This window comes from Spinacia oleracea, chromosome 2 (assembly GCF_020520425.1).
Source record: "Spinacia oleracea cultivar Varoflay chromosome 2, BTI_SOV_V1, whole genome shotgun sequence".
Lineage (NCBI taxonomy): Eukaryota > Viridiplantae > Streptophyta > Magnoliopsida > Caryophyllales > Amaranthaceae > Spinacia > Spinacia oleracea.
Genome location: NC_079488.1, coordinates 105,949,660 through 105,964,808, shown reverse-complemented (window position 1 = coordinate 105,964,808; position 15,149 = coordinate 105,949,660). Strand labels below are relative to the sequence as shown.

General features: G+C 34.3%; 1 protein-coding gene across 15 annotated transcripts; it reads left to right on the top strand.

Annotated features, from left to right (window-relative positions):
• The first annotated feature begins 4,601 nt into the window (after positions 1-4,601).
• LOC110785420 (uncharacterized) lies at positions 4,602-10,560 on the top strand. Of its 15 annotated transcripts, XR_002532610.2 has the most exons (5): positions 4,780-5,135; positions 6,375-6,420; positions 6,515-6,691; positions 9,110-9,461; positions 10,261-10,560. XR_002532610.2 is itself a non-coding variant. In XM_056837669.1 (2 exons), the coding sequence occupies exons 1-2, from the start codon at positions 4,781-4,783 to the stop codon at positions 10,293-10,295; spliced, it is 390 nt and encodes a 129-aa protein (XP_056693647.1). In that variant the 5' UTR covers positions 4,767-4,780; the 3' UTR covers positions 10,296-10,560. The 15 variants fall into 15 exon arrangements, 1 of the variants encoding a protein (XP_056693647.1); XR_008928442.1 differs by adding an exon at positions 7,416-7,501 and having other exon boundaries at positions 4,778-6,691; positions 9,122-9,461; XR_008928441.1 differs by adding an exon at positions 7,416-7,501 and having other exon boundaries at positions 4,778-6,691.
• The last annotated feature ends 4,589 nt before the right edge of the window (positions 10,561-15,149 follow it).

Sequence of the window (15,149 nt, the reverse complement as noted above, 5' to 3'; positions counted from 1 at the left end):
TATATTTTCCCATATAAATGTAAAATACAATCTTTAAAAGTGGGCACATTTTTACAAAAAGTAAACCCCACTAAAAGTAAAACCCGGTGCAACGCCCGGGCCACACACTAATTTATTTATAAATATAGTTTAGATGTAATGCAAATTTGATATTTAGATTATAAACGGGTACTATACTAGTTACCTCCTGATTGATAAACCCATTTCACATATTATACACATTTGTTCCAGTCACCTGTGAAGAAGTGGATCATCAAGAGTAAATGATGAAGTACTACAACACTAATCCGATCTTATAAACAATTATCAAATAATGTGAGTCTAGCTTCCTCCTACTTCCCTACTTCGTACAATCATACTATTTCAATTCCCAACTTCTGTAAGTTTTTGTAAATAATTGGGGATATATATATATATATATATATATATATATATATATATATATATATATTCTATATATATATATATATATATATATATATATATATATTCTATAAGCCAAGAGCTGAGGGCTTTTTCGTAACATAACTTTTCGTGTCCCCAATCAAAATGTCTAATATACCCTTCACACTTCACTGCAACAAAAACCCTTCAGCCTTTACTCTCCCCTCCCGTAATTATAGCAAGAATTCATATTTCATATTAATGCAAGAAATCCATATTTCAATAACGCATACCATGATGATGGATGGTGGTAATTAAAGCAGGTAATGTTTATTTCAATAACGCATATTTGCGTGTATAACTATGCATATATAAGAAAAAGCACTTTTTAATTTCACTTTTGGTGTGCATAACTATAGCAGGCAATGTTTATTTATATCAATAACGCAAATTATGGATTTTGCAATTGAAAAACGGATTACTCATAGTTAATGACAAGTCTGAAAGAGTTGGAATTTGGAAATCATTCTCCTTGATTAATGTGATTGACCTATGTTAATTAGATACACACTAAATTACATAAACTATGCGTGATTCCAGCCAACGGCTCATCTACAGCCTAATTCTAAGCTATAGTCAAATATTACAAATTTTTGATTGATTTACATCATAATATTATATGTTTGACTTTTTTTACAGAATCATATAATATAAATGTCACACATTCTATCCTAATACTCAAAGGGTTTTTCTACCACGATACAGAAAATACAAAGATCGAATTTTTTTGATAAATCATTTCCAGATTTGGTAATTTGAACCTACCATACATGAACCTGGAAGAGTTGAGTCTCTTGAGAGGAAAACACGGGAGGAGACAGATAGAGGTTGGATTACTTTCGCCATTTTTGCTCAGATTTCTTCGTTGGTGTTTGTGTGATTGTGTCGGTGGTGGGGGTGTGTTGTTGTTGTAATCATCGACAAGAGGAGAGAGACTCAAAATAGGTGAGTTAGATTTAAGAGCCTATTAGTCTGCTCTCTGAATTAAACGAGGCCTACCCATTAGATAATTATCAAATCAGATTTTTTGGATTTTATTTATTTTTTATTTTATTAAAATGTTTTTTTAATAATAAATCAGATTTTTGGGATTTTATTTATTATTTATTTTTTAAATGTTTTTTAATAATAAATCAGATTTTTGGGTGACATTATGGTTTATGGATATTGTATTTCACAAAATAATTGAGTACTCCGTATTATATTTCTCATATTAACTACACGCCTCTTACAAGAGTCCTACTTCTATTAGAGTACTAGCTTGATCATGCTTCTAGAATGGCTTCTCCCTAAACTAAACAATCATTTATTCATCTTAAGAGATGTTCTTTGTCCTTCTCTTATGACAATTTCGAATGTGGGTATGGTTAATATAGTAGCCTTTTAAATTAGATATTTGTATTATGGAAATTTTGATTTGAATAATTTGGTGAAACAATATCAATAAGATTATAATATTATTTAACTAAAAATATTAAATAATGTTGATAAAAAAATGATTTTGTGCACGTTCTTGGTGATGACAGTCTTAATCAAATTGACATTTTTCCAATCAATGTTTTGTTTTAAGGAAAGAAGAATAATATTAAGTTCAAAAGATTTTTCAATCAATGTTGCATGTGGTTTGCATGTCAAGGGTTTTTATTGTACATCATCCAAGTTTATGTATTACATTGTTTGCCCATGTAATCGTTTAATATATATTTCAGAGTATAATATTAATGTGATAAGATTTCTAATTAATCCCTACAAACATGTACATTTTTTACCACAGGATATCACACCAGGGTTTATGTTAACCCGTTAATAAACTTACTACATCTTTATGTACATGGTATTCACAAACTCGCTAAATTCATATATTGTATAACCATAAGTATTATATTTAACAGTTATTATCAATTGTAGGTATGACTCGAAAAATTTGGCAAAGATAATTAAAGAGGGCATGGTTTCCTTTGTCGACGTTTACATTAAAGTTGTCTATTGATAGTTGCAAACATTTTTGTTGCTTAATATTTGTTGTGATTAGTTAAAAAAACACAATTTTAAATTTTTATATAATCTCTATAAGATTGTTTGCAACTGCCTCATACCCGCATCTTATCGTGATCTGTTGCCACGGCATAGCTTTTTTACCCGTTTTAAAAATTAAGCAGAGTGCTGAGCAGGAGAATGACCATGAAAATATTCTATAAAGACGCATGCTATTTTAGGTTAAAATATACTAACGTAATTTTGTTTCTTCTTATATCTGCACGCATCGCGTGCATATAAGACTAGTATATATATAGTTTGAGGCTTTCTTTCTTTGAGGAATTAATGAGTGAAAGGCGGTGCCCGTCAATTGATGTTTCATTAGACGAATTAGTTGAGACTTGAGAGGCATTGTGCTTCCTATTTCCAAATTATTGTATGTGTCCGTATCTTTTTATTTTTCCAACTTACATATCAAAATAGTTATCTATATTTTTAAAGTAGAGTGATAGAGAATGAGAGAGCTCCAAAATCTCAATCCTCCCCTCTGATTTGATGACCGAAGTTTCATCATCTAATATCACACGCAGACATTTTGTGCCGTAAAATTAATAGAATTTCCTGCAAATATTGGCGGCCTTTCTTTTGTCTGTATGAAGTTTCTCATTAGTGTAACCTTAAAAAAGAAAATTGGAAAAATGAATAACAACCTTACTTTATTTTACGCACAAACTAAAAGACCAAAATCATCACTAGGACAACAAAATTTCTATACGAAGTTGCATTTTTAACAAGAAAGTAGCCTTAGTATAACATATTCCTGTGAACCAACCTATAACAAGCCCGTTCATCGAACGTGCCCAAGAACTAGTTAAATTTAAGATACATTGCCAAATAATTTGATTATGTAAAATTTGTAACTAATGTTGTTTTGTTTATGACGAACCACTAATGTTCATTGTCCAATTAATTTCATAAACTTAAGAGAAAAGTCAATCAATTTTTTTTCATTATGTAATATTTCTATTGTTTACACAAGTTAGGGATCGGTTAAATCATAGTCGAAAGAGAAAATAAATTTCTAATGTATGTAAGATCATATAAATAAAAAAAAAATGAAAAATCAAGCAATATAATACAAACTACTTCGTACTCAACTTGATATACGACATCAATGAAAATATAGTTACAGTATAGTAATTCACATCGATTTTAAGTTTTTAACAATTAAATGACACATAAACACATGAATACATGATCAATTAATAGCAAATAATGCATCTCTTACAAAAAAAAATAAAATCTAGTAACACCTATAAAAACATGTAGTCTCATTAATATATTTTTTATTTCTATAAAAATACATTATTTTATTAGAATATGACATTGAGTCTTAGCCTCTTAGGCATCTTTAACGTTTTAATTACTCCATATATAGTGTTTTTAAAAAATGTTATTACAAAATGTCTTGCGCGGGTCTAGGGATTCATAAATTTATTATACAGTGGGGTAACTTTTACCCAACTTTTGATAATTTTGCATAATTTTTATGATGGATAAATATTTTAAAGAGTTACGTATTTACTTTTAACATTAGTAGGGAATGTTATATTTTACTCAAAAATTAAGATATATATCTAAATCTATATATCTAGTTATCTACATACTCCCTCCGTCCCTTAATACTCGCACCGCTTTCCTTTTCGGGCCGTCCCTTAATACTTGCACCGCTTCTATAAATGGAAATATTTACCAATATTATATTATTTCTCACACTTACCTAATACCCCACCTACACCCTACTCCCTACAAAAAATCATTTAAAAATCCACACCCCCACTCACCACTCCCCACCCCTTACACATTTCCCACTAACTATATTAAAAAAAAATACCCCACTATCAACTAACACCCATTAAATTAAGAAGTCACCCTTAGGGCTAATCCGGATTCGGGACGAGTTCTGAGTGGATAAGTTCCATTCCCCTCCCAATTGTTATTGCGGGGGATCGGACACGGGTCCTCCCTACCAAGTTCAGCCTCAATCACCACTGAACCAACAGTCAATTAGTACTAGTAGAAAAATATTGATTTGGTGCTATACATTGGCGGGAGTTAGAACGCCACTAACTAAATGATAAAATGGAATAATGAGATTGGGAGACATTGATTGGCGGCGTTATAACGCCTCTAATCGAATTTTAAATTATCACTTTATCGGAAAACGATAAATCCAAGGAAGAATTCACCTCTTCCAAGGAAATCAACTTTGAAAAAATGTGAATTTCCTTGGACGAAATAAAAAATTTCTTGGATTTATCACCTCCCACTTTATCAGTTAGCTGCCTTAACGCCGCCAATGAATATGGTAAATCCCTTATCTGTCGCGTTTTCGTCTGTTTTAGTTGTCTTCTTCCCTTTTCTTTTTGAGTGTCTGAAACTGTTTTTCACTGAAACTGTTCTTCACCACCGAGTGTCACCTGTCAAAGGGATTTTCGAACTGATCTCCACCGCCGCCGTCTCACTGAAGGCTACAGACTCGTGTCGACCGCGACTCACAAAACCCTTCAAACTCATTTCTGATCTATTGAAATTATGTGAAAATCAAAGCAACAAACTAAAATCCGTTGTAACGTCGTTGGTTCAAGGTATTGGTTGGCTGACACCGTTGATTCAATTTCTCCGGCCGCCGTGCTTGCTCCTTCAAGTTCTAGGTAAGTGTCTCTCCTCCTCCTTCCTCCTTCCTCCTCCTTCCTCCTTCTTGCTGTTTCTTTTTCCTATTTGAAATACATTAGTCTTTCTCTTTTATCTCTCGATCGCTGCTATTTTTCTGAATTATTGGATTATTTTTCCTTGTAATTCTGTGTTTTAATTTCTAGAATTTGTGTATTTGTCATTGTTTTTTTGTCATTTGGACGAAATTATGGTAATTATGTAAGTAATTGTCTTTAAAATTCATTTAATTTCATAATTTCTTTTGTGAATGAGTAGAAATGTGGAATTCCATGGTATAGTTGAGTTGTTTGAGGCTACTTAAATGTACTCAGATGAGAGAGTTTTAGGCTGGCGGTTTTTATGATAATTCCAGAAAACTATGTGAATAGTTGTGGCAAATAACTCCTGTCTCACCTTATCAGAACCTTGGCTTGAGTTTATCTTGCGGAGTAAACTGATCCTTTTTTGGAGTTTGGTGACTGATGTGTCTAAATTGTTTTGGTGTTTTCTACTGTGAGGCTCTGAACGCTACAGGCAGGAAATTGGTTCGAAATGATGTTTCTTTGGTGGGTGGAGATGAAACCAAAAGTAAATTAGCCAACCGTGTAAGAATTTTTTCTGTAGAGGGTTTGTTTACATGTTGTTGGAGTTTGGTTTTGAGGGTTTGTCTAAATGGTTTTCTATCTGTTTGACTTGGTTAGTGTAGGAAATGTGAAACTGGTCAAAAACTATCTTTCAAGGGAGTAAAAGGTGTTTTCCCTAGTAGAAAAACATATAAGTAATTGTCTTTAAAATTCATCAAATTTTTTATCTTTTTCTTTAACTAATTGCTCCGAAATCTTTATCTATAAGAAACATAAGTGGTCCAGGTTTAGTGATTTATAAGGTAAAGCATTATAGCACTTCTACATTTCATGAGTGCATGTTCAAGAAAAATTCAAGTTCTTCTTCCTGTCACTCTTATTGCGGTTATGGCTTATCTGTGATGTGTTATATGGTTTGAGTCACTCTTATAGTTATCGGGATCTAAGCAATTTGGCCTACAGTTAAGTAATACTTGTATGATCTTACTAGCTTCCACGTGAGCATATGCAGATGCATTTTAGATATAGTACAGATAAATTTTGGTCGCCATATTTTGATCTCTGGACTTCGGTTTTGTAAAACGTACAGTGGTGGGTTTAGTGTAGTTTTGGTTTGTTTTGATGTCTTCCTGGCTTCATTATAAGCATATGCAGATTCCTTTACCTTCTTCTAGCATATTCTGGACAAGCTGCTTATCTGGTAAATCATCAAAACCATGTGGAAGATGCATTTTATCATTCAATACCAAGTCTCTCTTAGCTCAACCTCTCTTATTTTTTGTGCATTGACATAGATACATAAAAGTACCAGATACTATAAGAAGAAAAAAAAGGACAGGAAGTAAATTCAAGTAGGGGGCAGGTCTAAAACTTTTGTAAAGATGACCGTAGGGCTCGAGATAATTAGTCATAGGAAGGACCAGGTTGTTACTTCAACTGCACTTGCATTCAGCTTATACTTCTGCAAACGAGTAAGTATCGATCAAAGTTATTTTTTTTCTTGAATTCATCTTTTTAAAGTGACACTTTGCTGTTGTTTGTTTCTGTTTGTGCCTTATGTTGTATACCAATTGAACATGTGGCCTATTAGCTAGGTTCATTACTAGTTGGGTCCATTTCATTATGTTTTGGTTCTGTCTTGTTCGGTTTGGTTTTGTTCTATTTTGATTGGGTTTTATTATTCTGGAACCTTTTTTTTTTGGTAAGAACTGTTTTGGTTGGGTTTTATTTCTCTTTGCATATGAATGCATTGCACAAATAGTGTAGTTCTATTTTCTTCATGAACACCAAGACAACAGAAAAATGTATCAATTCACAGCTGTTGCAAGTCTTTCCTTCTTGGCCCTTAAAATTATTGGCTTGCTTGATTGGGGAAAAAGAAACCAGTAGCTCACCATTTGACTTACCACTAGCTTCAAGCCAAAGAAACTGCTTTAATTTAGGCAGGCTTAAACTACTAGAAATGTTGGTTTTAACGACCATTAAATAATGACATGCCAAAAACATTTGTCGTTAAAGGAGTTAAAGTGGGAAATAATGTCAAATTTGGAGGCTGGTTATCTTAAATAATTCAAAAAAATCTGGAGCGGTCTTTTTTCACAATTTAATTGTCGTTAATGTCTACGGAAAGTTTTTGGAAACCCCTTTTGCCTCTTTTTTCATAAGATAAATAAGTTGCACATTTCTCTCTCCTAGAATTCGAGATCTGGCGAGGCTTTGATTGCAATATCAAGGTCTGCAAAAATCGAAGTATACAAAGATGAAAGAATTGAATACATAAGGTAATTTTGTAGGCAATATTGTTTAGGCTTCACATTCGAACTACTACTTTCTTTAGGCAATATTGTTTCAGTTCTGTAGTGTATTTCTTTCTGAATTTCTTTACAGTATCATCCACACATGGAACTGTGGAAATATTTGGTTCGGAAAAACTTCATTTCTCACAGGATGGATGTTGTAGACCAGACTTAAGACCAGGGTTTGTAGACTCCTTCCTACTGCATTTCCTCTATACCTAATAGCATCATTTAAGGTAGCAAATCTCCACTGTACATCCAGACACCTCTGAATCATGTCCTTGCACCTCTGAATCATGTCCTTGCACCTCTGACTGTGATTCAAAGAAAATTTGAAGGTGTGCTCTGCAGCATTCCTGCAGATAAGACACCTATGATCACAAGTGATTCGCATACCGGACAATTTGTCCTTAGTATGTAATCTTTGTACACTAGTGTCACACTTTTTATGAATTAAGAGCTCCCTGTAACTACCAGTTCTTACTTGTTCCTTTACCATACAAAATTTATCTGCTCCAACTGCCTGACCTATACATCTACCAGTTTGATTTTTCATCTATCCATTTAGCCTATAGGTTTTGTTTTGAAGCAACAACCCACCTGTTTCCAGGTACAAGCCGTACAACCCACTTGTTTCCAGGTACAACCCACTACCAGTTCTTACTTGTTCCTTTTATCCATTTAGCTTCTTTTCACCATGGAATTTTATTGCTTTTTCCTTGTTTAGTTGCAATGTAGCTTATCTGGAAATGCAGGGTCTTCTGAAGGCTGCCTCATAGACTCATAGTGGAAATTTTTTAGATTTATAGTCTTTTCTCCAGGACATCTAATATGTGAAATATGAGACAGCCTATATATACATCGGTTGAAATTTTCAGTGATTTACAACCACAAGTCCACAATGAAACCATATCGGTTTCTTCCTGTATGTCCAATATCCAAATCCTATTGATTGGTTTCTCTATCTTAACTCTTAAGTCTTGATGATCTTAAAAATATTCAAATATCAGTTCATATCTGTAGGAACTTAGAAAAGACAAGGCTTACATTAGCGAGACAACATTTTCCTCAACATTTTTAGCGTTTTTCTTGGTAAGGCTCCCTTAATATACCACTCTGGTTTCATCTTTTATTATCTAGTGTACTATGCTTGTTGTGATTCACTGCATAGGCCGTAGTTTATAATGCCTTTTGCCTGTTTTCTCCTGTTGATATAGTGTCGCTCTCTTTGCTGTTAACTTTTCTTTTCTCACTGTCAAGTTTGTACAAAAACTGTTAGATTTCCAGCTACAGATATGGTTTCATTGTGGTTGTAAATCACTGAAAATTTCCAGCAAATTGTAAGGACATTTATTTAGTAAAACAGGCCTAAAGCTCCAATCTTGTTATGTTTGTCATATCTAAGAAAACCTCTTTGAGTATTAGATATGGAAGTTGGTTTACTTTATCTAGGAGACTAGGAGTCATTGTTAATTGTTATAAATATAATCTTTCAATTGTCTTTCTCTTGTACTTCGTATTTGTTATCTGTTTGTAACAAGCAACTGCAGCTAGTTTATAATTTTTTGATCCAGTGGTCTTTCTGATAACCAGTTTTAATCTCAGTCCATTCTTCGTTCCTGATCTGCTGCCAGCCCACTCTGATCTTGACACACTCTGATCTGCTGCCAGCCCATATGTTCCACGTTTCGCCTAGTACTCTTGGAACAACAGCTTCTCTGTTGGATTTTGATCCTTTTCTTCAGTATCAGTTTGATCAGTATTCAAATTAGATCCATTATCCTCCTTAGAGACTGATCACAGGGGTTAGTTTGACCCGGAAATATAATAACAAATAATGGCAGAGGAGTTGGTGTGTGATGACTGATGAGAGGGTGGTGAAACTTTTTGCCGGGGAGGGAGCTGCAAAGGAGAGAACAGCCTTACATGCTGTCCTGTGGAATTGGTGAGACCTTAAAACTACTGTATAAAGTATAAAACTAGTCCATGTTCTTGTGATTCAGTTGTTTGTAGTTTTCTTTCTTAGTCAATATTCGTGTTAAAGACTATAAAACCCCTTTAAATTGAGTATTAGAACTTAAAATTAATGTAGAATTTTGGCAAAGAATGATTTGTTCCCTCCTCACTGCCGAGGCTTGTCATGGGTGTTTTCTTGCAATGTTTGGTTTTATGTTTGCTGGTTATCTTTGTTCTCTTCTGATCTCACCCTCGGTGTGATGTGGTGCCCCCTTTTAGAGTTGTCTTGTATGTTTCATGGGAGGTCTATCTTTTGTATCGAACTTGTTATAATGAACAACTAGTGTGTGGTCCGGACGTTGCTCTGGATTTTACTTTTAGTCGGTTTTACTTTTTTTTTTTTTTTTTTTTTTAAATGTGCCCATTTTTAAAAGCGGTATTTGACATTTATATGAGAAAATATAACAAACATTGTAGCTAGTTGAGATGATAGGAAGTGAAACTTATAACCATGAGGTTTGATGTTCGATCCTTGCTTACATGATTTTTTGGTTGTCAATAACATGTCATGATGCTTATTAGTGGTGACGTGGCGTAATAAGGAGGGGCATACGTGACACATACGTTTTCATAAACGCCTTTTAATATATTAGTATAGATTCAAGGGTATGCTAAGACATTGTATTTAGTAGTATCACATAGTGGAAATAAGTTTGGAACTAGTAATTCTCACTTCTTATTGTATGTCTGATATAAGCTTATTTTATGATATGTATTTATTTTCTTAGGTTTGCACGTCGCTAAGAAGAGAGTCTATCACTGATGAGCAAATTGATGAAGTACGGAACAAATGAGCATCATACTTCACCGAACATTGTGTGTGAATAATACTTCATCGATCTCTTCTTGTGGATGTTTTTTGCTATTGGCTTATTTTTGGTGTAAATTGTAATGCATAGAAGACATAGGTAATTAGGTATGATCGAGTTGGTTTATTTTTGTAAAAATGTTATAGTTGGTGGTATTTTGTATTTGTATAAATACAGTTTCTGAAAGTTTATGTTGATTGATGATAGGACATTGTACAATTGTGGTGTGAGTACAGGTTCCCACATTTACGTGTCTCGTTGTTGAATATACAAAATAAATTATTTAAAAAAACTACACATTATTGACGGTGTTTTAAACTTGATTCGTTTTATATTAACTTGGGCGTTAAAGAAGGATAACGTCGCATACAACATTATTCATTTTTGGCGTTTTTGTGTATTCATTTGAGATAATTGTGTAAGAATAATGTTGACAATAAATAATTTATTAGCAGCGTTTTCAAACGACGCAAGTGTATACCAATTTATTTGCGACCCTTCCATTAGTAGCTACGCAAAAACGTAGAAAATGAATGTAAAAGTGACGCTTCAAATAAATGTTTTTCTACTAGGTATATGGAAAAGTTTTGACCCCAGCATCGGCCCAACATGGTTGACCATCATCATCGGCCCCAAGTGGGCGGAGATGTAGATAAGTTTTGTGGGTTATAGGGATAAAAAATTTATATGACGCGGTAACGAGGTAATGATGAATTTCGGATTAGACTTGATCACCTCGCTTATCCTTTATCTTTTTCTTTTTTTTTGAGGGGAAAATTTAGGTAGAGATATTATTGCAAATCAAGGTCCACCAAAGCAGTGATACTTTGGGGAAAAGAGTTCATACAAATTAATTCGGAACTATTACAAGTGTCCCATCTTGCCACTAGATGTGCCACCGTGTTCCCTGCCCTCTTAACGTGAGAGATAACAAAGACATCAAAAAGCTTAGATAATTTTCCTATATCATAGTAGATCAAAAACGTCGGAGAGAAGCCTTCATCACCTAACTCAATATCGCTTATCCTTTATCTAATTGATTATAAGCATATCAATATTTTTTAATACTAACCTACATATTATAATTTTCTTTCGTTAGGCTCTATTTTATTGGACTTATTTTGATCTGAATTTACATTATCTGAACTTATCTGAACTTGTCTGAACTTATTTTATCTGGAAAAAAAATTTATTTTGTCTAAAATAAACTTATTTGTGTGTGAAAATGTCTGGAAAAAAAACTTAATTTTGCGAACTTATATTATCTGAACTTATCTGAATTTATTTTGTCTGAAATACGCCAAAATAAGTCGAACAGAATAGAGCCTTACTCAATCACCCTAACCAGACAACTAAGTTGCCAAATATGCTAGAACAGAGTATTAAAATTCAAAACTCTCATACAAAAAGAAAAGAAAAAAAATTATCGGGCCTAGGGTTGAGCTTGAGTCGGGTGTGAATTCCCGGGTGGTTGATGGAGCGATGATTAGTTTTATCTTGTACCCGCGAGGGTGGTACTTGGATTGAGTTTGAGATGAGGATGAGTACCATACCTATCGTGGGTGGCGGAGATTGAGACAAGACATGCATGTACGGTTATGGAGTGACCAATATCCTGAAGCCGCCCGGCCTTGAAGTTATCTATTATCTCTAGCTGAATAAAGTAGATTGTGTGGGTGGGTGTTCAATGCTCGGTTACAAGGGTAGATGGTTTTGTCAAGTATTAGGTGGATATGATTATCGAAGTAAATGATGGATGAAAATGACTTTATTTTTTACATGGGTGATAAACAGGGGTGAAAATAATTTATATACATATCCTTAGTGGTTTTATTTTATTTTAAATAAAATAAGACACTAAACGATGCAATAACATGTCTATCCATCATCGAGTTTAATTAGAATAATATCTATAACCTCTATTGATGATAATTGTCAATAACTATAATTTATTTTTCATTCAAAACTATTAACTCCGTTCCACAATACATGCAACATTTTTTTTGCACGCATTTCAATATGTTTCTATTTAGATTATAAATCGTGCATCGCACGAATTAGGGGCGGAGCCAGAAAATTTTAATTGGGGGGGCCAAATATAGTGCGGTGTATGATATACAAAATTTATTCATATCCCTTCGAGAATAAAAAATACGGATTTTTCATGAAATACCCCTCAATTTTCACGAAATTCACCAAATGCCCCTCAACTTTCAGAAATTCACCAAATACCCCTCACCTTTAATATAATACCCAAACTACCCTTACTAATGACACGCCGTTAGTCCGCCGTTAGCCTACTTTTCTAATTCACCAAATGCCCCTACAATGTAACTTATTTCACCAAATACCCCTATTTTAAAATATAATTCACCAAATTCCCAAATGTAAAAATTACCTTTTTAAAGCCCAACGGCTAGTTTTTTGGGATTGAAAAATAGCCGTAGCTTATTGTTTTAGTATAAATAACCCTGTTCTGAGTGTTTATTTAGTCACCAAATTGTTTTGTTGTAGTTTCATCTCAGTTTTGTGTCATGAGTTATCATTCAAAATCATCATCCACACATAATGAGTCTATTACCTCTTGTTTTGCATGAATATAAGTTAAAATCACTACTCAAGGAAAGGAAAGGAAAGGAAAGGAAAAAAGGGCCTCCATATTGCAGATAACCAATTGATATTACACTCTATTACCTCTAGTAATGGAGTATCATATTCCTGTTATCCAAGCACATAAGTGGGAAGAAAGTCATGTTCTTAATTTTGTTTCGTGGCCTCAAATAACCGTGAACCAAACACGCATCAAACTCATTAAGTGGTGTTAGTCTTTTGAGTAGAGTTTCATTTGGTTGGTCTTTTATTTTAGAGACATTCTCTTAATTGTATCGCTCTTTTCATATGCCACTCTATAAGAAATGTAAATAAGTAAATTGAGGCATTATATATTTGTATCAAGTGTATTGCTTGCATATACAAAGTACCAAGTAGTACTTGGCCTAACCTAGTTGTTGAGATTGTATCTTACAACCTCAAAGTTGTATTTTGGGGGTGAGGATTCCCTTCCCTTGAGTATCCTCTTATACTCAAGGGGCTTACTTATTAACTCGGGCCGAATAGTTCTAAACTGTAACATACCATTGCCACAGTATCTATCATCACACTGCCTTATATCTTCCATAGTCTCAACTCTCAAATGACTGGAAAGTTTTGGTGACTAAAACAATAAGCTACGGCTATTTTTCAATCCCAAAAAACTAGCCATTGGGCTTTAAAAAGGTAATTTTTACATTTGGGCATTTGGTAAATTATATTTTAAAATAGGGGTATTTGGTGAAATAAGTTACATTGTAGGGGCATTTGGTGAATTAGAAAAGTAGGCTAACGGCGGACTAACGGCGGACTAACGGCGCGTCATTAGTAAGGGTAGTTTGGGTATTATATTAAAGGTGAGGGGCATTTGGTGAATTTCTGAAAGTTGAGGGGCATTTGGTGAATTTCGTGAAAATTGAGGGGTATTTCATGAAAAATCCGTAAAAAATAATAGCGCGGTTTCAAAATATACTCCTTAATCCGGCAAACTAAAATTGCATTTGCTAGGTCTCGAACCTGTGATATGCTCACATATTATGTTAGGAGTTAAGGATTACCATCTCTGCTACTGTTGGCTTGTGTTAATGATAGCAGAATTTAATACTTATTCTAGCCATAGGGGGGGGCATGGCCTACCCTAGCCCCCCCTTGGCTCCGCCCCTGGCACGAATAGTCGAATACTATACTAGTCTATAATGCTACTTCGTATTTCGTATAATAAAGATAGCCAACAAATGAGTAGAACACCTTAAACCCAACTGGTAGCAGAAAAAAAATCTGCAATTCAATCCAGCCAAAAACAGAATTACAAACTTTTCACATTAATCATTCTATCATTTGAACAATCAAGCAAATTACAAGATCAAATGAAAGATAACCCAACAAAATTTAGCAGAACATCTAGAAGACCCAACCTATAGCAGCAACAAAAAATAGGAAATTGACCCCAAAAAAAATGGAGAGAAAAATGTCAAATTTGCAAGATTTATTCCACGAATCACACTATTAATGTGTTAATTGTGGCGAATTTGCAGATTTTCTGAAAGGGGGTGTATGAATTTGGTGGGAGAAAGAACACTCGTAGAAGAGAGATGACCCGTGTGAGGGGCAAAACAAGAAAATATTGACCCTTTAAGAGCCCTCTAAAATGCGCCCCGGCCCATTTATCCTTAAAATTTTGTTGACCCTTTAAAAATCCGCCCCTGCAAAGGATCGGGTCTGTGACCCAGTGATTTCGAGTCGGATCGGGGCCTTTAATGGAGCCACGCCCCATTGCACAGCAACACAGGTCTAGCTCTTATAAGTAATATACAAAAAAAACTAAATATTTATAAGAACAAGTTAGACTCGACCAAAAGGCGAGTCGGGCCGGGTTAGTTTCGGGCCGTGGCAAAAAAAAATCTACGCATTGTGTCAGGCTAAGCTTCAGACCAATGTTGTGTGCCCAAAATCCGCTATTTCGGGCTAAAAATAGCGGGCTATTCGGGTCGGGCCAAATTTATAACTAAAATTGTTGTTTTACGTTGCCCAAAGCCCGTAATTTGTTTAAAAAACCAGGCTGGTCCCGAAAATTAGGCCAAAATATTCTGCCCAAAACCTGGTAATTTTCGGGCCAACGGGTCAGGCTGGGCCCATGTTGATCAACTCTAGAACAAGTGATGCAACCGTTGATATGTTCTAGAACTTAGCTAATAACTTTACTAACATACTCCATACAT

What these genes read in the sequence shown, in the direction of transcription:
- LOC110785420 (XM_056837669.1), top strand. Translation starts at nt 4,781, where the DNA reads ATGAATATGGTAAATCCCTTATCTGTCGCGTTTTCGTCTGTTTTAGTT. An exon ending in CTTGCTCCTTCAAGTTCTAG is followed by an intron (nt 5,136 to 10,260) that starts GTAAGTGTCTCT and finishes TTATTTTCTTAG; the next exon opens with GTTTGCACGTCGCTAAGAAG.